Below are 23218 nucleotides of genomic sequence, written 5' to 3'. Positions count from 1 at the left end.
AAGAAGGACACAGAGCTGCTGGAGTGAGTCCAGAGGAGGCCACAAAGATGATCCAAGGGCTGGAGCAGCTCTGCTGTGAGGACAGGCTGAGGGAGCTGGGGGTGTTCAGCCTGGAGAAGACTCTGGGGGGACCTTAGAGCTGCCTGCCAATAGCTGAAGGGATCCTCCAGGAAGGCTGCAGAGGGACTTTTCATAAGGGTTTGCAGTAGTAGGATAAGAGGGAATGGTTTGAAGCTGAAGGAGTTTTAGACTGGATCTTAGGAAGAGGGCGGTGAGACTCTGGAATAGGCTGCCCAGGGAGGTTGTGGCTGCTTCCTCCCTGGGGGTGTTCAAGGCCAGGCTGGATGAGGCCTTGAGCAGCTGAGTCTGAGAGGTGTCCCTGCCCATAGTGGGAAGGTTGGAGTAGATGATCTCTGCAGTCTCTTTCAGCTTGAGCCATTCTAGGATTCCGTGTTTGGAACAGAAGTCTGGAAGTTGAACAGTCTGGATTCTATTTGCAGTTCTGCCACAACTTTAGCCAAGTCTTGAGAGCTGGATTTGAGAGGTGCACAGCGAGTTCAGACACCCTCCCCTCGTGTGGAGTTTGTCTTATTTTAAAATGAGCATAAAAGCTGCTACTTTTGCAAAATCAGAGTTTTGAACTCTAGCTTCCTGCTACTGCTTTAGGAGTTCAGTGCTAAGCAGTAGCACACTCAGTGTGCATAGAACTCTAAATAATAACTGTATTTTTTCCCTCCCTTTCCAGGAAGCGAGACTATGAAGGATTTCTGTGCTCTCTGCTGTTGCCTGCTGAATGTAGAACCTCTGCTTTTGCCTTGAGAGCCTTCAACGTGGAACTGGCTCAGGCAGGTATTAAGATATATTTGTGAGCTCTGGAAATGTGAAATGACAGTTTCAGTATTCTAAATCACACTGCTAGATGGTGTTTTGCCAAGATTAACTTCTTGCACTATAAGGGGTGGTGAATAAACGCAATACAAACCTCTGGCTTTGAATGGCCCTTGGAGAGTGGCCAGCCTCCCCTGACTTAGTTTGTTTATCTATCTAGTTTTTCTGACTTCCCTCATTGTTTTACATGTTAAAATTAAATAATAACAAACAGGCTGTGGTCCTTGATACTGTTACGTGATTGCATCTGTATCCTGGCTTCAAATACAGCAATTGAGTTGGTAAAGTGCAGCTAAATCCTGTCTGTAGAAGGTCTGTCAAAAACTCGGATGATATAATCAGTCCCAGGTCTTTGTTGGCAAAAACCAAGGGGATGGAAAGGCTGCCAGGAGGGAAGTTTGTAATTAGAGTTGTAGTAGGAGAGTGGCTGTAGTCTCTCCCCTTTGCTAGGTGGCCAGAAGCTGCCAGTGCAACCGGGAAAGTTGGTAGCGCTTGCCAGAAAGGAGTGACCCAGGAAATGTGCTGACCAAGCAGAATCTCTCTGTGAGATGTGCTTCTGGCAACCTTGGCACTGCCCTCCCTCACTGCTGGTGCCACTGTTTCTTTTCCTTTTGGGAAGAAAGCCAAGGTGAGGGTCACCAAGAACTTAAATCTCCACGGGTTTCAGAGTCAGGTTGTGGTGAAGGTTTAATTATTTTTTTCACTCTCTGCAGTGTTCATGTGCTGTGTGAGGATAAATACACCTTCAGAACTGAGCACTTTCCTGTGGAGTTTGGCTGTGTCCTGGGTCTATCTTTTCAGTGTAGATAGGCCAAATGCCTTAAAGACACTGTGAATTTCACTCCAGATGTATCCTTTCCTAGGTTAAAGACTCCATAACTCAGAAGACCACAGGTCTGATGCGAATGCAGTTCTGGAGGGAGGCTGTGGAAGATATTTACTCTGATAACCCACCACATCAGCCAGTTGCTGCAGAGCTGTGGAAGGTAAAATATCATAATTTCATAATAGTGTGGGAAGTGATGTCATTGTTATGTGTGTACTGTCTTTCATTCTTTATATAAAACAGATAATGTAAATCGTGGTTGTGTGATAATGTAAGTTACAGATAACCAAAAGTAAAGCTGGAGAAGGAGGGTATTTATGTAGAACCTACTGGAAGGGGCAGCCTTCTGTCAACCATTTGCTTTTTCCTCTTCTGCTTAGGTGAAGGACAGAATAAATTGTGGTAAGACATAAGGTGGTAGCAAGTGAAGTGCATAACAATGAGGCAGTGCTAGTCCTGCCTGAAGAGATTGAACTGGACAGAAAGACAGGAGGCTAAGCACAGAGGTTGAAGTAACAAACTGCCCTGGTGAGACCACAGCTGGAATACTGTGTCCAGTTTTGGGCTCCCCAGTTCAAGAGAGACAGAGACCTGCTGGAGAGAGTCCAATGTGGAGCTACCAGGATGATGAAGGGACTTGAGCTTCTCTGCTATGAAGAAAGACTGAGAGCCCTGGGGCTGTTTAGTCTGGAGAAGAGAAGGCTGAGAGGGGATCTGATCAGTGTCTGTCAATATTTGAGGGGTGGGTGACAAGATGAAGGTGATGGTCTCTTTTTGGTGATAGGACAAAGAACAATGGGTGCAAGCTGGAACACAGGAGGTTCCACCTGAACACATGGAGACATTTCTTAACTGTGAGGGTGGCAGAGCCCTGGAACAGGCTGCCTAGAGAGGTTGTGGAGTCTGTCTGCCACAAGAAGCTCCTGGCCAAGCTGGCAGCTCGTGGCTTGGACAGATTCACTCTGAAATGGGTCAAGAAGGCTGGAGGGCAGGACCCAGAGAGTGGTGGTGAACGGGGCCACATCCAGTTGGCGGCCAGTCACTAGTGGTGTCCCCCCGGGATCAGTGCTGGGCCCCATCCTGTTCAATATCTTTATTGATGATCTGGATGAGGGAATTGAGTCCATCATCAGTAAGTTTGCAGTTGACACCAAGTCAGGAGCAGGAGTTAATCTGTTAGAGGGTAGGAGAGCCCTGCAGAGGGACCTGGACAGGCTGGGTGGGTGGGCAGAGGCCAAGGGCATGAGATTGAACAAGGCTAAGTGCAAGGTTCTACACTTGGGCCACAACAACCCCAAGCAGCTCCAGGCTGGGGACAGAGTGGCTGGAGAGCAGCCAGGCAGAAAGGGATCTGGGGGTGATGGTTGATAGTAGCTGAACATGAGCCAGCAGTGTGCCCAGGTGGCCAGGAAGGCCAAAGGCATCCTGGCCTGGATCAGCAGTAGTGTGGCCAGCAGGACAAGGGAGGTTATTCTTCCCCTGTACTCAGCCCTGGTCAGGCCACACCTTGAGTATTGTGTCCAGTTCTGGGCTCCTCAGTTCAAGAGAGATGTTGAGGTACTGGAAGGTGTCCAGAGAAGGGCAACGAAGCTGGGGAGGGGTCTGGAACACAAACCCTGTGAGGAGAGGCTGAGGGAGCTGGGGGTGTTTAGCCTGGAGAAGAGGAGGCTCAGGGCAGACCTCATTGCTGTCTACAACTACCTGAGGGAAGGTTGTAGCCAGGTGGGGGTTGGGCTCTTCTCCCAGGCAAGCAGCACCAGAACAAGAGGACACAGTCTCAAGCTGTGCCAGGGGAGGTCTAGGCTGGGTGTTAGGAGGAAGTTCTTCACAGAGAGAGATTTGCCATTGGAATGGGCTGCCCAGGGAGGTGGTGGAGTCACCATCACTGGAGATGTTCAAGAGGAGCCTGGATGAGGCACTTAGTGCCATGGTCTGGTTGAGTGCTTAGGGCTGGGTGATAGGTTGGACTGGATGAGCTTGGAGGTCTCTTCCAACCTGGTTGATTCTATGATTCCATGATTCCTCTGGAGACTTTCAAAACCCACCTGGATGTGTTCCTGTGTGACCTGCCCTGGGTGATCCTACTCTGGATATGGATTTGACTTGATGATCTTTGGAGGTCCCTTCCAACCCCTAACATTCTGAAATTCTGTGAAACAAGAGTATGAGGAAAAACACAAGACCTTCACTTGCAGTTACTGGGAGAATCTCAGTACAGTCTTTTCCACATATGAAGAGTTGCATGATAACTTCTGCTTCTGTATTATGTTTCTCACAGATCCTTTTGTGTGCATTCAGAAATGGGAGATGTACTTATGAAGTTTCCAGTTTATTTTTACCAAGGAGTTCTGCAGGCACTGGAACATGAAATGTAAAATACACCCACAGATCTGTTCCTCTGCTGGTTGTGGCCAAAGAAACAAAGGCTTTCTTCCAAAGTTTTTTGTTTTTTTTTGTTTCTAGTTAGGACTGGCATTGATATGTTCAGTGGATGATGGAAGGTCTGAAGGCAGTGTAAATGGATTTCCCCCTGCTGCTGAAAGAGTACCACAGATTAATTTCATTGATAGGGATCTCTGGTTGTCATCTAGTCCTACTTGCTACTCAGAGAAGGCCTATTGTCAAAGTTAGGTCAAGTTGTCAAGGTCACATTTAATTGAATTTATAATTTATTTGGGGACGGAAATTCCATACATTGGTAGCTTGTCTGTCATCTTTGGGCCACAGGCCACAGAAAGCCTTAGAACCTTCCTAAAGAGCAGCTACCATAAGGCTTCTATTTTATAAGATCAAACCTTTCATTTAAACTAAAGGTTTCTGAGCCTTCTAGACAGGAAAAGCTGTGGTTTGTCCAGATCTCAATAGCTGAATATATTTAACATGGATCCCATAGGTTTATGGACCTGCTGGAAAACAGGCAGTGAAATGTGGAGTCTCCAAGGATTCATCTGCATTGTTTTTGTTCAAATCTTAGGAAAAGCAGGACCCTCACTGTAATGCTGGGTTAGGACAATGCAGTTCCTGCAGGATTAGAGCGTTTCATTTGTTGCCATTTTGGCTGCACATTTACTCTGCTGTGTACCTCTGAGACCACAAAAAGGAGTCCTTTCCAAATCCTTTCAGTGGCTTTTGGCAGTGCTGAAAATGTGGCCTCTCCTGGACTCTTCCTCCTTCAAATGTGAAATAAAGCCTAAGTGAGCATTTGTTCATGTCTCTGAATGCTAATGTTTAGATTAAAATTGGGATTTAAACAAGGTACACTTTGTTTAACTAAGAGAAAATATAGGGAAAGCCAAGAAATAAAACACCTGTTTGAGTCATTTTTAGGAGGACCAGAGCTAAGGTGACACCTCCAGCTCAGGTGAAGCATGTGCCCTAGCCACAACAAAGTGTTAGTACAGTTGGAATGAAGACTGGCAAAGCTTGTGAGCCTTTTCATGGGATTATGGAGTTGAAGATGCACCTAGGGTGAGATTTGAAGGCAGGCATTAAAATGCAGAACTGGTTGTTTAACATGTCAGTCTGTCAGTGCCTTTGCTTTTTATTTCCTTCTTTCTGTCTCCCTTCCAGCATATGGCAAACTTCCCAAAGTGCTTTTGTCTCCTTTCCAAGGAAGAACTTGCTTTGGAGTAGCATAATTTACACACACACACACATACATACATACATACATACCTACCTACTCTCCCCAACCTCCTCCCTGGTTTTATTGCTGAGCATCACATCGTGTGGTATGTGGTCAGTTCATAGAATCGTAAGATTGTCTTAGGTTGGAAGGGACCTCACAGAACATCTGCTCCAACCTCCCCACCATGGGCAGGGGTGTCTGTCAACTAGACTTGGCTGCTCAAGGCCTCATCCAACCTGGCCTTGAACACCCACTAGACACCCTCATGAAAAGTCCCTCTGCAGCCTTCCTGTAGGATCCCTTCAGCTATTGGAAGGCAGCTCTAAGGTCCCCCAGAGTCTTCTCTTCTCCAGGCTGAACAAGCACAGCTCCCTCAGTTGGGGTCAGGTGTTTCAGCTATGTCCCCTCCAAAAGTCTTGTGCACCCCAAGCCTAGTTGCTGGTTGGCCAGTGTGAGGAGCAGAGCAGGAGAGGCCTTGACTCTGTGTAAGCACTGCTCAGCAATAACTAAAACATCCCTGTGTAATCAACATTGATTTCAGCTCAGATCCAAAACATAGCCCCTTAATAGCTACTGTGAAGGAAACTAACTCTCTCCCAGCCAACACCAGTACAATGTTCAAATACAAACCAGTCAAATGCTGAGATACCAGTTGCAACCCTTTGCATTAGCTAAGGCTGCCAGTCATACTCCTTTCTTACTGGAGAGCTGGGGAGGAACCTTACACAAGGGCTTGGAGTGATAGGATGAGGGGCAGGGCAAATCTATGAGCAGAGTAGATTGAGGTTGGACATCAGGAGGAAACTCTGCACAGTGAGAGTGGTGAAATACTGGAACAGGCTGCCCAGGGAGGTGGTTGAGGACCTATCCTTGGAGACATTCAAGATCAGACTGGATGTGGCCCTGGGCAGCCTTCTGTAGCTGGAAGTGTCCTGCTGACTGCAGGGTGGTTGGACAAGTTGCCCTTTGAGGGTCCCTTCCAACCTGATGCAATTTGTAATTCTGTGGAAGATAGAATTGTTCTATCCCTGTGGTAGGTTTTCTCCTTATCTGGTTTCTTTAAAGGAAGACCAACCTAAGACAATCCAAACAGAACTGGCTGTGAAATAATATGTTGAGAAATAATTCAGGAGGTATTTGTAGGAACTCTGCTAACATTGCTTATTGCTTGATTCTGGAGGAAACTCTGCTCTGCTTGGAAAGTGAACATAGCTATCTGCAAATATTTTGTGGGAACATAAGACTCCCATGAAAAAATAAATCACGTTCCAAAATATTTTTTAAAGCAATACTTTAAGTTAACTGGCGTGATGGCCAAGATTTCATTTTGTGTGTGTGTGTGTGCAACAACTTGTAACAGATGGCAGTTGAAAATTTCTGAAGTCTCATTTTTCACTGACATGCCACTTTGATTTAAGCCAGTGAGTACAGTCTTTGTAAGAAAAGGGTTATCTGAAATACAATTCAGCTTCAGAATGCAGCACTGCCATCACTTTGTGTGCACTAACATGGGTGTTTTATTGGGTAACTTGCAGGCTGTCAAGAGGCATAAACTGACTAAAATGTGGTTCATGAAGATCATTGATGAAAGAGTAAGTAAGTTCTTAATTCTGGTTTTAGTGATATTTAATTTTTTTCTCCTTATTTTTATGTGTGTGTAAAAGAAAAGCTTCATTAAATAATTATATTAATTAACTGCATGAGGGTCAATAAGTCAAAGTGCATCTGGGCCAGGCCAGTTGAAGGCACAAATCCAGGCTGGGTGCTGAGTGGGTTGAGAGCAGCCCTGAGGAAAGAGGCCTGGGGGTGCTGGTGGCTGAGCAGCTCCCCAGGAGCCAGCAGTGCCCTCCTGCAGCCCAGCAGGCAGCTGTGTGCTGGGCTGCAGCCAGAGGAGTGTGGGCAGCAGGGCAAGAGAGGGGATTCTGCCCCTTGGCTCTGCTCTGCTGAGACCTCACCTCCAATCCTGCCTCCAGCTCTGGTGTCCCCAGCAGAAGAAGGACACAGAGCTGCTGGAGTGAGTCCAGAGGAGGTCACAAAGATGATCCAAGGGCTGGAGGAGCTCTGCTGTGAGGACAGGCTGAGGGAGCTGGGGGTGTTCAGCCTGGAGAAGAGAAGATTCTGGTGGGGGGGTCCTTAGAGCTGCCTTCCAGTACCTGAAGGGATCCTGCAGGAAGGCTGCAGAGGGACTTTTCCTGAGGGTGTCTAGAGACAGGACAAGGGGGAATGGTTTGAAGCTGAGGGAGAGCAGGGTGAGACTGGAGCTTAGGAAGTTCTTCAGTACAAGGGGGTGAGATTCTGGAATAAGTTGTCTAGGGAGGCTGTGGATGCCTCCTCCCTGCAGGTGTTCAAGGCCAGGTTGGATGAGGCCTGGAGCAACCTGGGCAAGTGTGAGGTGTCCCTGCCCATGGCAGGGGAGTTGGAACTAGATGATCTTTAAGGTCCTTTGCAACCCAAACCATTCTATGAATCTATGAATCCCACTCCTCCATTTAATTAAACCTTGCTGTAAAAAGTGTGTTAAGAACTCAAATTGATTCTCACTGAAGATGACAGCTTAACACTTGATACTGGAAAGAAGAAAACCTGCCCTGAAACAATCACAGTCTGTGACTGAAGGTATGGTGAGAAGCACAAGATGAATCTATGAATCTGGGAATCCCTATTTATCTAATTTTCTCTGTGCTTCAGATGCAAATTAAGTATTTAAATTGGCAACACTGTAGTGTAAAAATACCTTAGTATGCTTTGCTTTGGCTGTATCTTTTGTGTGAAGAAATCTGATTTCTTACTACTGCACCAAATTACGTTTGCTCCAGTAACCAGACCTGGCTGCAGCTGCATGCAGCTACTTGGTTAGGTTAGATTTGGTGGGAGCTTTAATGACCACTTCCATCTCAGTTTAAACTCTCTTATATTTTCTCCTTTTTTTAAAAAAAATATTTTTTCCTAATAGTGAATTGGGCAGACATTGCTGTAGTAATATATTTGTACAAATAGCAGTTCTATTTACATTTTACTCAAGTTCTGTGTTCATATTCTAGGAGAAGAATTTGGATGATAGAGCCTACAGGAACATCCAGGAGCTTGAAGCATATGCTGAGAACACTCAGAGTGCTCTCTTGTACCTCACCTTGGAAATGCTGGGTAGGCATTGTCCCCTTTTGAGACTTTGGTGACTCAGTAGTGCAGGTGCAATATTTGCAGGGTTTCAAAAAGCCTCCTCTTTTTCCACTGGAGTTCAGTAGAAGCCATCTTAGGTAATCACAGAATCATAGAATGCCAGGGGTTGGAAGGGACCCCCAGAGGTCATCAAGCCCCCTGCAAAGCAGGACTGCTTAGGGCAGGTCACACAGGAACATGTCCAGGTGGGTTTGGAAGATCTCTAGTGAAGGAAACTCCACAACCTCTCTGGGCAGCCTGCTCCAGGGCTCCAGCAGCCTCACACCGAAGAAGTTTTTTCTCATGTTGAGATGGAATTTCCTGTGGTTGAGTTTACTCCATTGCTCCTCATCCTGTCCCTGGGTATCATAAAAAAGAGCCTGGCTCTAGCCTCCTGGCAGTCACCCTTCAGATATTGATAGGCATTAGGTCCCCTCTCAGCCTTCTCTTCTCCAGACTGAACAGTCCCAGGTCTCTCAGTCTTTCCTTGTAAGAGAGATGCTCCAGTCCCTGCCTTGTTGCCTGTGACAGCACAAAGGAAATGGCAGAAATGTGGGTTTGGGAGGGAAGCATAGGACCATTCTCTGTGGCTTCAGCACGCTGCTGAATCAGCTGAATCATGGAAGTGTGCTGTAAGCAGTAATGCTTGTCAGGAATCTCTCACTGGAATTATTTTTCTGGCAGGAAAGCCAGTTCCTAGGATCTTGCTATCCTGGAAGAGGACATGCAAAGAAAATGAGTTTGTGTGCTGATGTACAGCATCTGCATAGGTGCTGCTCCTCTGAGCATAACCTTTGCAGAAACTGCAGCAAGCTAAGAGGTGTCATGTTCCTGAGTGTTGACATCAATGAATTTGCTTGTAGTTTATGTATATAGACAGTTCTATCACAGACTGACACACAGCTTTCATTAAATATGAGTGCACCCTCAGCAAGTCTGCCAATGACACCAAGCTGTGTGGTGCAGCTGACAGGCTGGAGGGAAGGGATCCATCCAGAGGGACCTGGACAGGCTGCAGAGCTGAGCCCAAGCCAACCTCATGAGGGTCAACAAGACCAAGTGCAAGGTCTTACATCTGGGTCAGGGCAATCCCAGGCACTGATACAGGCTGGGCAGGGACTGGCTGGAGAGCAGCCCTGAAGAAAAGGCCTTGGGGGTGCTGGGGGATGAGAAGCTCAGCAGGAGCCAGCAGTGAGCACTTGCAGCCCAGAGAGCCAAGCAGAGCCTGGGCTGCAGCAAGAGAAGTGTGGCCAGCAGGGCCAGGGAGGGGATTCTCCCCCTCTGCTCCACTCTGGGGAGACCACACCTGGAGCTCTGTGTCCAGTTCTGGAGCCTCTGTTACAAGATGGATCTGGAGGTGTCCAGAGAAGGGCCGTGAGGATGATCAGAGGGCTGGAGCTGCTCTGCTATGAGGACAGAGTGAGAGAGTTGGGGTTGTTCAGTTTGGAGAAGAGAAGGCTCTGAGGACACTTTCTTGTGGCCTTCCAGTATCTGCAGGGGGTTACAAGAAAGCTGGGGAGGGACTTTTGAGGGTGTCAGGAAGTGTTGGAACTGGGGGGAATGGATCCAAGCTAGAGGAGGGCAGATTCAGATTGGACATGAGGAAGAAATTCTTCCCCATGAGGGTGGTGAGACACTGGCACAGGTTGCCCAGGGGGGTGGTGGAAGCCTCATGCCTGGAGTTTTTTAAGGCCAGGCTGGATGAGGCTCTGGCCAACCTGATCTAGTGTGAGGTGTCCCCTGCCCATGGCAGGAGGTTTGGAAGTGGATGATCCTTGAGGTCCTTTCCAACCCTGACAATTCTGTGATTCTGTAATATATATCATCATAGAATGGCTCAGGTTGGAAAGGACTTCAGAGATCATCTGTTTCAACCTCCCCACCATGGGCAGGGGCACCTCATTACTGGACTTGACTGCTCAAAACCTATCACTGAGTGATCAGGGAGGACTATACTCCTCAAAAGGCCTGACATTATGTTTCTAAACATATTATTTCTGCGATTTTTAGGTGTGAGGGATGTCCATGCTGACCATGCAGCCAGTCACATTGGGAAAGCTCAAGGCATAGTTACCTGTTTAAGAGCAACTCCATATCACAGCACAAGACAAAAGGTCTTTCTTCCCCTGGACATTTGTATGTTGGTAAGAGAAACAAGTTGTCAACAGTCTGGTGTTTCTAACTGGCTCTTTCAATGCTAGATGAGATGGTAATTTGTTAGGCCACAAATAGAACATCCTCTTGCTTTATTTTAACTCCTTCTACAATGGCCTAGTAATATGCCAATGTCATTGCTTTGTGTGTTTTGGAAGGTAAGAGGAGAGACCTTCATGAAACTCTGGGGTTTCTGAGGGCTTATTTATTACTATGAAATGTAGTAGAGGTTAGCTTTCAGGAATTTTTCCATTAATGTGTAAAATTTAGAATTCAACACATGAAATGCATGGTGGTTTTTTGGTTTGGTTGGTTTGGTTTTGTTTCTCTTTTTTTTTTTTTTTATCCCTGTCCTCATAAAGGATGCATTGTTAGAATTTTTTACTCCTGAACAACCTTTTTGGGTTTGTCTGTACTGCTTTTTCATAAATATGCTGGTGGGTTTGTTTTGTTTGGGGTTTTTTGGTGGAGTATTTTGGGGTTTTTTGGTTTTTGGGGTTTTTTTGGGGGTGTGTGGGGTATGTACGTTTTTGTTTGTTGAATGTTTACTAGCTATAAGCACACACTCCATACACTGATGTAGGAAATGTATAGCCCTCCAATTTAAACTGTACACTTAATGTGCATTGAAATGTAGGAGATCACAGAATCACAGAATATATATGGTTGGAACAGACCTTCAAGGTCATCCAGTCCAACCTTTGCAGTCCAACCTTTGACCCAGCACTGAAGGGTCAACACTAAACCATGTCCCTAAGCACCAGGTCCACAGGCTACTTGAACACTCCCAGGGATGGTGACTCCAGCACTGCTCAGGGCAGACCATTCCAATGTTTGAGAACCCTTCCAGTGAAGAAATACTTCCTAACATCCATCCTGAACCTCCCCTGGTGCAGCTCAGAACCATTTCCTCTGGTCCTGTCCCTTGCCACCAAGGAGAAGAGGCTGCCCCCTCCTCACTCCAACCTCCCTTCAGGGAGCTGTAGAGTAATAAGGTTGTGCAGTTTGAGATGAAAATGAGATTACAGCTGAATTTTTCCCTTTAATGTTTTCTGGCTAGGTCTGTAAGCATGTCAGCTGCTATTCCTTCATCTCCAGTCTGTATTTTTAAATGTTGAATGCTTTTCTTAACCCAAATTTATGTCATTATGGTGCTGCTTAAGGTAGTTTTGTTAGTATTAGCTCAATGTTATTTTAATATGCTTGGAAGTTTAGTAATTTAGGTATCACAGTCTCACAGGATATCAGAGGCTGGAAGGGACCTCCAGAGATCATCAGGTCCAACCCCCCTGCCAGAGCAGCATCACCCAGGGGAGTCTGCACAGGAATGCATCCAGGCAGGTTTCGAAAGTCTCCAGAGAAGGAGACTCCACAACCTCTCTGGGCAGCCTGCTCCAGGGCTCTGGCACCCTCACTCTAAAGAAGTTTCTCCTCATGTTGAGCTGAAATCTTCTCTGTTCAAGTTTGTCTCCATTGTTCCTTGGCTTACTCCTCTGCACCACCCAAAAGAGCCTGGCCCCCTCCCCTTGACCCCCACCCCTCAGCTATTGATAGACATTGATCAGATCCCTCTCAGCCTTCTCTTCTGCACACTAAACAGCCCCAGGGCTCTCAGTCTCTCTTCACAGGGGAGATGCTCAAGTCCCCTAAGCATCCTCCTGGCTCTCATTGGACTCTCTCCAGCAGGTCTCTGTCTCTCTTGAACTGGGGAGCCCCAAACTGGACACAGGATTGCAGCTGTGGTCTCAGCAGGGCAGAGCAGAGGGGCAGCAGAACCTCCCTAGCCCTGCTGGCCACACTTTTCTTGCTGCACCCCAGGATCCCATTGGCTCTCTTGGCCACCAGGGCACATTGCTGTCCCATGCAGAACTTGCTGCCCACCAGCACTCCAAGGTCTTTCTCCATGGAGCTGCTCTCCAGCCAGGGCAGCCTCTAACCTGTCCTGGTGCCTGCTGTTGTTCCTCCCCAGATGCAGGACCCTGTCCTTATTAAACAAATTTTGCCTGCACCCAGCTCTCAGCCTGTCCACCTCATGTTGGATGGCTGCACAGTCTGACAGGTAGTTGCAAAAAATGTAGATACTCTGTAGGTCAAGGTTCTAAGATTGCCAAAAGGAGCTGTACCCTGCTTTCATCCCTTTGGGCACTGGATGGGATGGGAGCCCTTCCAAGTTTTTAGCTTTTCAAACGTAGCCTGAAAATTCACAGTCATCCCTTGCCATGGAAGGTGTTTTACAGTGAAACTAGAAACAGCTTGCAGCCCTTCTGAGCATCCTGTAAGCATTTCAGCTGCTGGCAGCAAGTGCAGAGCTCTGCTGGAGTCTTGTATCTCCTGGGAAGCCTGCCTGCCTGCCTGCCCTCATCCAGCTTCCACAGGGTGAGTGGTGCTGAGGAGCACAGGAAGCTGGTGCAGTGCTGACTGTACCCTGCTGTGTCTTACAGTGGGCACTGGAGCCACAGAATGAGTTTGGGGGTGCTAGGGGTGATGTTGATGGTTTGGGGTTTTTTTGAATTGTTTGCTGGAGGTGGGTTAGTTTGGGGGTTGAATTTGGTTGGGGGTTATTGGTTTGGTTTGGATTTTTTTTTGATTGTGTCATTTTGTTAATTTTTTGTCTTTGTTGTCAAGTTTTTCTTTCACTTTTTGTTATTTTTTGTGGGGGTTTTTGTTTGGTTAATTTTCTCTTTCATGTTAATTTCTTGATTTTTAATTTTTTTTCTTTTTTTTTTTTTTCTTCTTTTTTGGTTACTTTTTTGGTTACTTTTTTGGTTACTTTTTTGGTTACTTTTTTGGTTACTTTTTTGGTTACTTTTTTGGTTACTTTTTTGGTTACTTTTTTGGTTACTTTTTTGGTTACTTTTTTGGTTACTTTGTTTTGTTACTTTTTTGGTGGGGTTTTTTTTTCCTCCTTTTTCTTTTTGGCACACCCATCCCAAGGTGATAAATTACTTCATAAACCAGCAGAGCTTCTGTGTTAGTTGTTACTGGCTTTCTTCTGCTTAGTATCAGCTCTTGGATTTATATTTTTACAAAGTGGGTATCAAAACCTGTCTAAGCTCCCAAAATTTCAAATGTGACTTGGTTATATATAACTGAACTTCAGGGAATATGAAGTCTTCAGGGAGCAAATTCATGCAGAGAAAGTCTGTACCCATTGTTCTCTTTCTTTTCTTGATTTTTTTTTTTTCCCAAGTGACTGACCTAAAAATACATTTAAAAAAGAGTGTGCAGTGGTAGAATATTTAGGCTGTTTTGGTCTTGTGTCACAGAATCATAGAATCATGGAGTGGTTTGGATTGGAAGGCACCTCCAAAGGTCATCCAGTCCAACCTCCTTTGCAGTCATCAGGGACATCCTCAACCAGATCAGGTTGCCCAGAGCCCTGTCCAGCCTCACCTTGAATATCTCCAGGGATGGGGCCTCAGCTACCTCCCTGGGCAACCTGTTGCAGTGTTCCACCACCCTCATGCTGCAGAACTTGTTCCTAACATCCAATCTAAATCTGCTCTGCTCTAGTTTGAAGCTGTTGCCCCTCATCCTGTCACTACAGACCTTTGGAAGCAGTCTCTCTCCATGTTGTTGGTTTGGTTGCTGGGACAGGTGTTTTAAAAAGCTAAAATGGAAGCTTGGTATTTATTGAAGTGTTTTTTTTTTTTTTCTCTTTCTGGTTTTCCTCCTGTGTCTAGCATGGAGTTTCACAAGAGGATTTCATAAGAGGCAAGCAAGAGCAAAATGTGAGAGATGTAATTTATGACATTGCCAGCCAGGCCCATATTCATCTAGAACATGTGAGATTCCTTTCCTTTTTATCTTTTTTTTTTTAATATATATATAAATGAACAGAATTGATGTTCATCTTCCCAAAGCATCGTGCATATGTGTCGTTAGAAGCCTTACAGCTGCATACTTCATTCCAAATATTTCACCCTTAATTACTTTGACTTTAAGCACACAAAACCTTTAAATATTTTAGCTGCTTCTGTGCAAATATTATACTTGTCTGCCTGGTGCAGGAGGCAGTTTACTCACAGACATAAATATAAATACTGCCTCAATCCTTAGTAGTGGGAGAGAAACTTCAAGCAGGCTTGTTACAAATGCAGCTATGTGCCAGCGTGGGCTTGGCACCATAGAAGGGACTTCTGCATATGGTGTTTCACAGCAGAGTGGAGTGGCTGCCAGGAAATCAGAGCATGTTGCCTTTAACTGATGGTTAGTGTGTGTGGGAGGGGGGATTCATTCCCTAACATGGCCAACCATCCTCAAAGCTATGCTGAGAAAGGTGCACTCTGTTTATTTCTTTTCTGGCTCACAGCCAGGTGAATTAGGAAAGATTTTGTTTGCATGGAACCGTGGATAATGAATCCTGAAGAACTGCAGAGTCCTGCTCCATTTTGCTTTTATGCTCTTATTTTAGCTACGTTCTGAATTGCCTGTTGCTCCATAATACAAAAGCCAAATAATGTTTTCTCACCAGTGCTGTGTCTGCCTTTATCTGCAAAGAAAAGCTTGCAAGAAGCACTATCAGGAGTTCCATATGTCCACAAGTACATCTGTGCATGCATATACTTTGAGTATGGCATTCAGTGCTTCCAATCAAGGTAGTCTGAAAAGATAGAAGTTCACAGGATCACACAGGATCACAGGATGTTAGGGGTTGGAAGGGACCTCCAAAGATCATGGAGTCCAACCCCCCTGCAAGAGCAGGACCATGGAATCCAGCACAGGTCACACAGGAACACATCCAGATGGGGCTGGAAAGTCTCCAGAGAAGGAGACTCCACAACCTCTCTGGGCAGCCTGCTCCAGTGCTCTGGGACCCTCACAGTGAAGAAGTTCCTCCTCATGTTGAGGTGGAGCCTCCTGTGCTGGAGTTTTTATCCATTGCCCTTTGTCCTATCACAGGGTGCAACTGAGCAGAGCCTGTCCCCTCTTGACACCCAGCCCTCAGATAAATCCCCTCTCAGTCTTCTCCTCTCCACACTAAACAGCCCCAGGGCTCTCAGCCTCTCCTCACCAGGCAGTGCTCCAGTCCCTTCAGCATCCTTGTAGCCCTCCCTTGGATTCTCTCCAGCAGATTCCTGCCCCTCTTGATCTGTGAAGCCCAGAACTGGATGCAGTATTCCAGGTGTGGTCTCACCAGGGTAGAGGGGGAAGAGAACCTCCCTTGATCTGCTGGACACACTCCTAAAGTTCAGAGTGAAAAATGCCATTAATATGAGCTTCTGTTACAGCACTACTTGTGAGCACAGTATTTGATGCAGTAGAGATAAAAGAGCCCTTCTTCATTTTTCTGAAGGTAAAATGAGATGAGATGAGAGGTTTCTTCAGTCAGTGATTAATTAATGGGTCTAATTTTTGTTAATAATATGTAGCCTTGGGATTTTTTTTTAATACAGAGTATTTATAATTTGCATTTAATGCATTCCTGTTGCTGTTTCACCTGATATCTCAGTTTTTGTTGTCACATGCCCAATGAAACTAATTATTCCATTTGGAAGCAGGGAATAGAGACAAAGAAAATGAAGTTTCTTTTCACTATCTTTTCTCAGGCTGAGATATTTTGGATTTTTTTTCTTTTTTCTTATTCCTCAGCCCTCAAGCTATAATGAACAGTGTCTAAACCCCCTTGACTTCTGGTGCAACTGTAGCTTACAAAAATGCCAAGTGCCTGGCCTAAAATGCCTCCTGGTATGGAGGAGAGCCAAGAAAAATTATTTGTTTATTTATTATCACAGAATCAGAGTGTTAGGGGTTTGAAGCTCATCCAGTCCAACCCCCCTGCCAGAGCAGGCTCACCCAGGGCAGGTCACACAGGAACACATCCAGCTGGGTTCTGAATGTCTCCAGAGAAGGAGACTCCACAACCTCTCTGGGCAGCCTGCTCCAGGGCTCTGTCACTCTCACAGGGAAAAAGTTTTCCCTTCTGTTCCTGTGGCACCTCCTCTGCTCCAGCTTGCCCCCAGTGCCCCTTGTGCTGTCCTTGGACATCCCTGAGCAGAGCCTGGCTCCATCCTCCCCACACTGCCCTGCACATCTTTATCCCCAGGAATGAGGGCAGCCCTCAGGCTCCTCTGCTCCAAGCTCCAAGCCCCAGCTCCCTCAGCCTGTCCTCACAGGGAGATGTTCCACTGCCTGCAGCAGCTTTGTGGCTCTGAGCTGGACTCTTTCAAGCAGTTCCTTGAGTTCCTTCTTGAACTGAGGGGCCTGGAACTGGACACAGTATTCCAGATGTGGCCTCAGCAGGGCAGAGCAAAGGGGGATTATTATCCAGGTGTTTAAAATGTGGTTGCTGGTATTGCATAAAACTTATGGACAAAGCAGGGTGAGAATTCAGTTCTTCAGAGCCTTCCAGATACTTTGATACTTCTTAGTATGTTGGTCCACTGATTCCCAACATGCCAACCAGAACAGGCAGAACTTTATTCCAGTTTTCTTCCCTCTCTGTTCCTAGAGCCCTGCCCATGCTCTGCACTGGAAGGGTCTTACAGAAAATACTTGGTGTGATCATGTAATTGGAGACATACAGGAAAGCATAAACACAGGGACAGCAGAGTAGGGCAAGGCTTGCACTGAGTTCAGGTGAATGTTGATCTTGGCACACACCACCCCCCCTTCCCTCCCCTCTTTTTGTTTGTTTTTTAATGGAAGGGCTATATCATCTTAATTAAAATAAAACCCCATTCCTCTCTGAATACTTGCTTCCAGCCTCTGTCACCATCAGTGAAGCATAATTGACAGTGCAAGATCTCTGGAGTGTTCAAACCACTTGAACTGGCAATAACTGGCAGTAATAATAGGGTATTAGCCTCCTTGATAATGAGATGGGCTTTGTTAATGCAGGAATAAAGATAGTTTCTCCCCTAATGGATGGAACAGGCTTTTGCTGGCTACTTTTGCTGGGTATTTCAAGTCTTCAGGTGAATGTAATGGGCTAGTGCTTTTAAATGCATCTCTTCTCCTAGATAAAATCATCCAAGAGACTCTTTTGCCTGAGGGGCTCTTCAGCCACTTACCCTCTGTCTTAGCTGGAATTACAGGGTAGGGTAAATTTTAAACCTGCAGAGGGGTTTCAACAACCTCAGCATCTGTTATACAACCACGTATTTTGGAGGATGTGGGTAGCAGTTGCCAGCCCTCTTTCACAGTTAAAAGAAACACAGTTCTCAAACACTAACTGAAGTCTCACTTCTGCTATGTGAAGCACATTGGAGTAACATGGCACTGAATCTGGGGAGGAAAGTTAGCCTGAAGTGTGGGCAGCTCTTCCTGATGCTGTGACTGATGACCAGCAGAGGGCAAAGTAAGAGAATAAAGATTTTCTTTAGGAATTGTTGTGTTTCAGCAGAAAAAACCAAACATCTACTAAAAGTGGTCCATCAGTCCTGCAAATCAAAAGCCTGCAAATACATTTATATTTTCCCATGCCTCTTTCTTTTAAGCACCTTTCCCTCGTTGTTTTTTTTTAAGAGCATCTCTCTTTGTCTTTCTGCATTCATCTCAATTATGCTGGATCATTACAGACTCAATTTGCCAAGGAAGATAACATGCTTTCTGAATGACATGCAACCCTTTCTGGCTTAGGAAGGTCAAGCAAGATTACTTTCTTTTTTTTTTTTTTTTTCTTTTTCAGCTTGCAATTAATGGTAGGAAGGCAGAGCATTAGTTCAGGGAAGAGTATTTTCTGTTTTGAGAGAGAAACACACAACACACTTATTATTCCATCTCAGAGTTTTAAGACAACTTGCCTTGTGAAAAGATGCAGTATTTTTCTTTCCTAAAGTTTCAGCCTGATCTCTCCATTGTCTGGAAAAATCCATGGAAAACTAACACATACTCCTGCTTTCTCATCGGCATGCACAGAAGCTTTGATTGATTGATTTAACCTGTAAGAAAAAGCAAAATGAGAAGGGATTCTGTGTTTATAAAGCAGCACTGCAGGAAGGTTTGCTTCAGCTCTCTTAGATGTACCTGAGCAGGACATGGGTTTAAATTGTAAGTTTGAGCCAGGCATGGTTTATACTTTGTTTATATGTAGATACTGAGCTATTAAGAGCCTTTTGAAGTCCCAGTAGTGTAAATGGAGCATAACTAGACCAAAAAGATGCACTCAGAGAAATTAATTTCTGTTCTTCCATCATTTCTGTTTCAAGGGATGCAAAGAGTTATTTGGGGGGGGTGTGGGGGGAGGTTAAACCACGTTTATTAACTCAGATGCAACTTGGAACTTTGTTGGAACAGGGGATGTTGATCTACATTGGTTTGTTCTATGTAAGGTTGTCAAATGAAGTAAGGATTTTAGGAGACCTCTCCCAGTGTGACATATTTCTGTGCAATTACTTTTGGATACAGTGGGGGTTGTACATCATGAAAAATTCCAGTTTCAGTATGTTAAAATCAAAAGGGGTGGGGGTTGTCATATTGTCTGTTGCCTTTAACCATTTCATACAGTATTTGATGTTGATTGTTGATTTTGCTTTTCCCCCTCCCACCTCACCCCTGTGCTTTCAGGCTAGATCTTTCAAGAAGAGAGTTCCTGTGAAGGCATATCCTGCATTTTTCTGTACGGTGGGTGTGATATCCTGCACTCTTTAGGTGATGGACTCATCTCTGTGCTTATGTGGTTGTGAAGAGCAGAGTATTAAAGGAAGCATGCAGAACTGACTTCTCATGTGTCTGTCTTGTGATATCCTAAATATCTACAACCTGTGAAAATCTTAATGCATGCCTGACTCTGGAGCCCCATAGTTTTGATCAACACTTTTAATCCTTCTTCTTTAATTACACAATGGTAGAATGGCTCAAGGTGGAAGGGACCTCAGAGCTCATCTACTCCAACCTCCCCACCATGGGCAGGGACACCTCTCAACTAGACTCAGCTGCTCAAGGTCTCATCCAACCTGGCCTTGAACACCCTCAGGGAGGAGGCAGCCACAGCCTCTCTGGGCAGCCTGTTCCAGCATCTCACCACCCTCAGACTGAAGAACTTCTTCCTAAGATCCAGTCTAACCCTGCTGTCCCTCAGCTTCAAACCATTCCCTCTTGTCCTATCTCTAGACACCCTTATAAAAAGTCCCTCTGCAGCCTTCCTGGAGGATCCTTTCAGGTGTTGGAAGGCAGCTCTAAGGTGTGTCCCCACCCCCAGAGGACATTTGACCAAGGAGACCTTCTTGTGGCCTTCCAGTGTCTGAAAGGGGCTACAAGAAAGCTGGGGAGGGACTTTTGAGGGTATCAAGTAGTGATAGGACTGGGGGGAATGGAGCAAAACTAGAAATGGGGAGATTCAGATTGGATGTTAGGAAGAAATTCTTCCCCATGAGGGTGGTGAGACACTGGCACAGGTTGCCCAGGGAGGTGGTGGAAGCCTCATCCCTGGAGGTTTTTGCAGCCAGGCTGGATGTGGCTGTGAGCAACCTGCTGTAGTGTGAGGTGTCCCTGGCCATGGCAGGGGGGTTGGAACTGGATGATGCTTGAGGTCCCTTCCAACCCTGACAATTCTGTGATTCTGTGTGACCCCATCACTTTGTCCAAGATGTCTTTACATTCACAGACCATTGTTCTGATGCAAGGACTCAAAACTGTGTCTATTTTCATAATTTGCTGACTGGTCTAGTAAAAACTAATGCTTGTCTTCACCAAATACGCCTTTTTTATGCTTTGGATGTACACTACCACTTAAATGAAAGGCAAACTGTGAAGCCTCTTTGAAGTTCCTCATCCAGCAGGAACTTGACAGGCTGGAGAGGTGGGCACAAGCCAACCTCATGAGGTTCAACAAGACTAAGTGCAAGGTCCTGCATCTGCGTTGAGGCAATCCCAAGCACAAATCCAGGCTGGGCAGGGACTGGCTGGAGAGCAGCCTTGAGGAGAGGGACTTGAGGGTGCTGGTGGAGGAGAAGCTCACCAGGAGCCAGCAGTGAGCACTTGCAGCCCAGAGAGCCAAGCAGAGCCTGGGCTGCAGCAAGAGAAGTGTGGCCAGCAGGGCCAGGGAGGGGATTCTCCCCCTCTGCTCCACTCTGGGGAGACCACACCTGGAGCTCTGTGTCCAGTTCTGGAGCCTCTGTTACAAGAGGGATATGGACATGCTGGAAGGTGTCCAGAGAAGCACCAGGAGGATGAGCAGAGGGCTGGAGCTCCTCTCCTATGAGGACAGACTGAGAGAGTTGGGGTTGTTTAGTCTGGGGAAGAGAAGGCTCTGAGGAGACCTTCTTGTGGCCTTCCAGTATCTGAAGGGGGCTCCAAGAAAGCTGGGGAGGGACTTTTTAGGATATCAGGATATAGGATGTATCAGGATATAGGACTGGGGGGAATGGAACAAAGCTGGAAGTGGGGAGATTCAGGCTGGATGTGAGGAAGAAGTTCTTCCCCATGAGAGTGGTGAGAGCCTGGAATGGGTTGTCCAGGGAGGTGGTTGAGGCCCCATCCCTGGAGGTGTTTAAGGCCAGGCTGGATGAGGCTCTGGCCAGCCTGATGTAGTGTGAGGTGTCCCTGCCCATGGCAGGGGGGTTGGAACTAAATGACCATTGTGGTCCCTTCCAGCCCTGACTGATTCTATGATTCTGATTCCATGATCCAGTTTCATGTATTGCTTTTTAAACTGAATGTCCAATTATTTGTGTGTACCATATGGACTAAGCTTTTTCTTTCTTTTCTTATTTTCTAGGTTGCTTTAGATGATTATTTATCTAAATTACGAAAAGTGGACTTCAGTATATTTCATCCAAGCTTACAAAAGAAGAATACATTATTACCATTGCATTTGTATATTAGATCTTGGAAAAAAAGGTATTAAAGTTTGGGGTGTTTTAATATGGGTTCAGAGTGCTGAGTGGGTTTTGTTCATGCCTTGATAGAATTGTTAAGTCTCTAAATTCATATTTGTGCAAGGTGTTGTTCATGGAAGACAGCAGATGCACATGAACTGTAGCTGTCAGTAGTTAAGTTTGTTCTTGGAATGTTAGGCTGATACCTCTGCTTCACGTCTGCCAAGTCACATGCCCCTGTCTGAGTGAGATTCTTGTCTTTCCTGCAAGAACTGCAATATGATACAGTGATTCTTGGACAGATTTTGTGCTAGTGGATACCTCTGACAGTTCTGGCACTTTACTGGAAAAAAAAAAAAAGAAAAAAAAACCCAAAACCCCATCAATAAACCCCTGCTTGCTTTGTGCCCAAGAGCAGTTACAGTAAATGCCTTAAAAATATCAGCTGGGCGATTCTGTTTAGTGCAAGGAGCAGTCTTACTGCAAGTACTAATGATGCTTCATAGATGGAAGAAGGAGCACAGGCAGGTGAATGCAAGAAAACTGGCAGGAAAGGCTTTAGCAGTTTTAATGATGTACTGTTTATGTGGAGTTTCAGAATGGGAAAAGAGTTGTAGTGCAGAAATTATTTCAGTCCATGTTGAGACTGATCATTGAAGTGACTGTAGGTAGTGGGAGGAGAGCTTTGCAACATATGAAGAGAATCATAGAATGGATCAGGTTGGAAGGGACTTCAGAGATTATCTAATGCAGACTCCTCACCACGGGCAGGGACACCTCTCAACTAGACTTGGTTGCCGAAAGCCTCATCCAGCCTGGCCTTGAACACCCCTAGGGGAGGAGACATCCACAACCTCCCTGGGCAGCCTGTTCCAGCATCTAACCACCCTCCTACTGAAGAACTTCTTCCTCAGCTCCAGTCTCACCCTGCTCTGCCTCAGCTTCAAACCATTCCCCCTTGTCCTGTCTCTAGACACCCTCAGGAAAAGTCCCTCTGCAGCCTTCCTGCAGGATCCCTTCAGCTGTTGGAAGGCAGCTCTAATGCCCCCACCCCAGAGCCTTCTCCAGGCTGAACAACCCCAGCTCCCATCCTCATAGCAGAGGTGCTCCAACCTTTGGATCATCTTTGTGGCCCTCCTCTGGATTCACTCCAACAGCTGTGTCTGTCTTATGCTGGGGACCCCAGAAGTGGATGCAGGATTAGAGGTGGGATCTCAGCAGAGCAAAGGGGCACAATCCCCTCTCTTGTCCTGCTGGTCCTTCTCCTCTTGATGCAGCCCATGATACAATTTGCCTTCTGGGCTGCATGAGGGCACTACTGGCTCATTTTGAGAACCCTTAGAGTTTTCTATCTCCAGCTCAACCAAAAGCTTTTTCACTCTACTCTTAGGTTGGCTGTGTCCTCCTCCTAGCCTCTTGTCTCTGTGTTGTTGCCCCCAGCTGACACTTTGTTCATATTCACCCTGCTGCTCAGGACACCCTTCTATGTGGTTTCCCTGAATTCCTTTTCTAAGTTACTGTGAACAAACATACTCCTGAATGTTCCAGGTCATTTTAGTCTTCCATTTCTGTAAAGATACTGCTGGTTTTGGTTTTTTTTTTGGTTTTGTTTGATTTGTTGTTTTTTTTTTTTTTTCTGAGAGATTACCAGGAGCTTTATACTTAGTATCTCTTATGATCAAGGTAAATACTACTGTTTGATTTGTTGTTTGGTAAAATAATTCTTCCTAACATCCAGCTTCATTCAGTTGCACAAATCCAGTAGTTTATTCTGTCGTCATCCTTGTTCTGTTAAATAGCTGC

At 45.9% G+C, this 23218-nt stretch overlaps 1 protein-coding gene across 1 annotated transcript; it reads left to right on the top strand.

Moving 5' to 3' along the window:
- Positions 1–1757: 1757 nt before the first annotated feature.
- Positions 1758–21444, top strand: NDUFAF6 (NADH:ubiquinone oxidoreductase complex assembly factor 6). The gene is made up of 6 exons (XM_054385451.1): positions 1758–1874; positions 6878–6934; positions 8384–8486; positions 10512–10645; positions 14339–14440; positions 21316–21444. Exons 1-6 carry the CDS (start codon positions 1788–1790, stop codon positions 21442–21444), a joined length of 612 nt encoding a protein of 203 aa, XP_054241426.1. The 5' UTR covers positions 1758–1787.
- Positions 21445–23218: the final 1774 nt, after the last annotated feature.

This window comes from Indicator indicator, chromosome 12 (genome assembly GCF_027791375.1).
Source record: "Indicator indicator isolate 239-I01 chromosome 12, UM_Iind_1.1, whole genome shotgun sequence".
NCBI classification, from domain to species: Eukaryota; Metazoa; Chordata; class Aves; order Piciformes; family Indicatoridae; genus Indicator; species Indicator indicator.
Note: the sequence above shows the minus strand (reverse complement) of the source record. Positions and strands in the feature narration are given on the sequence as shown.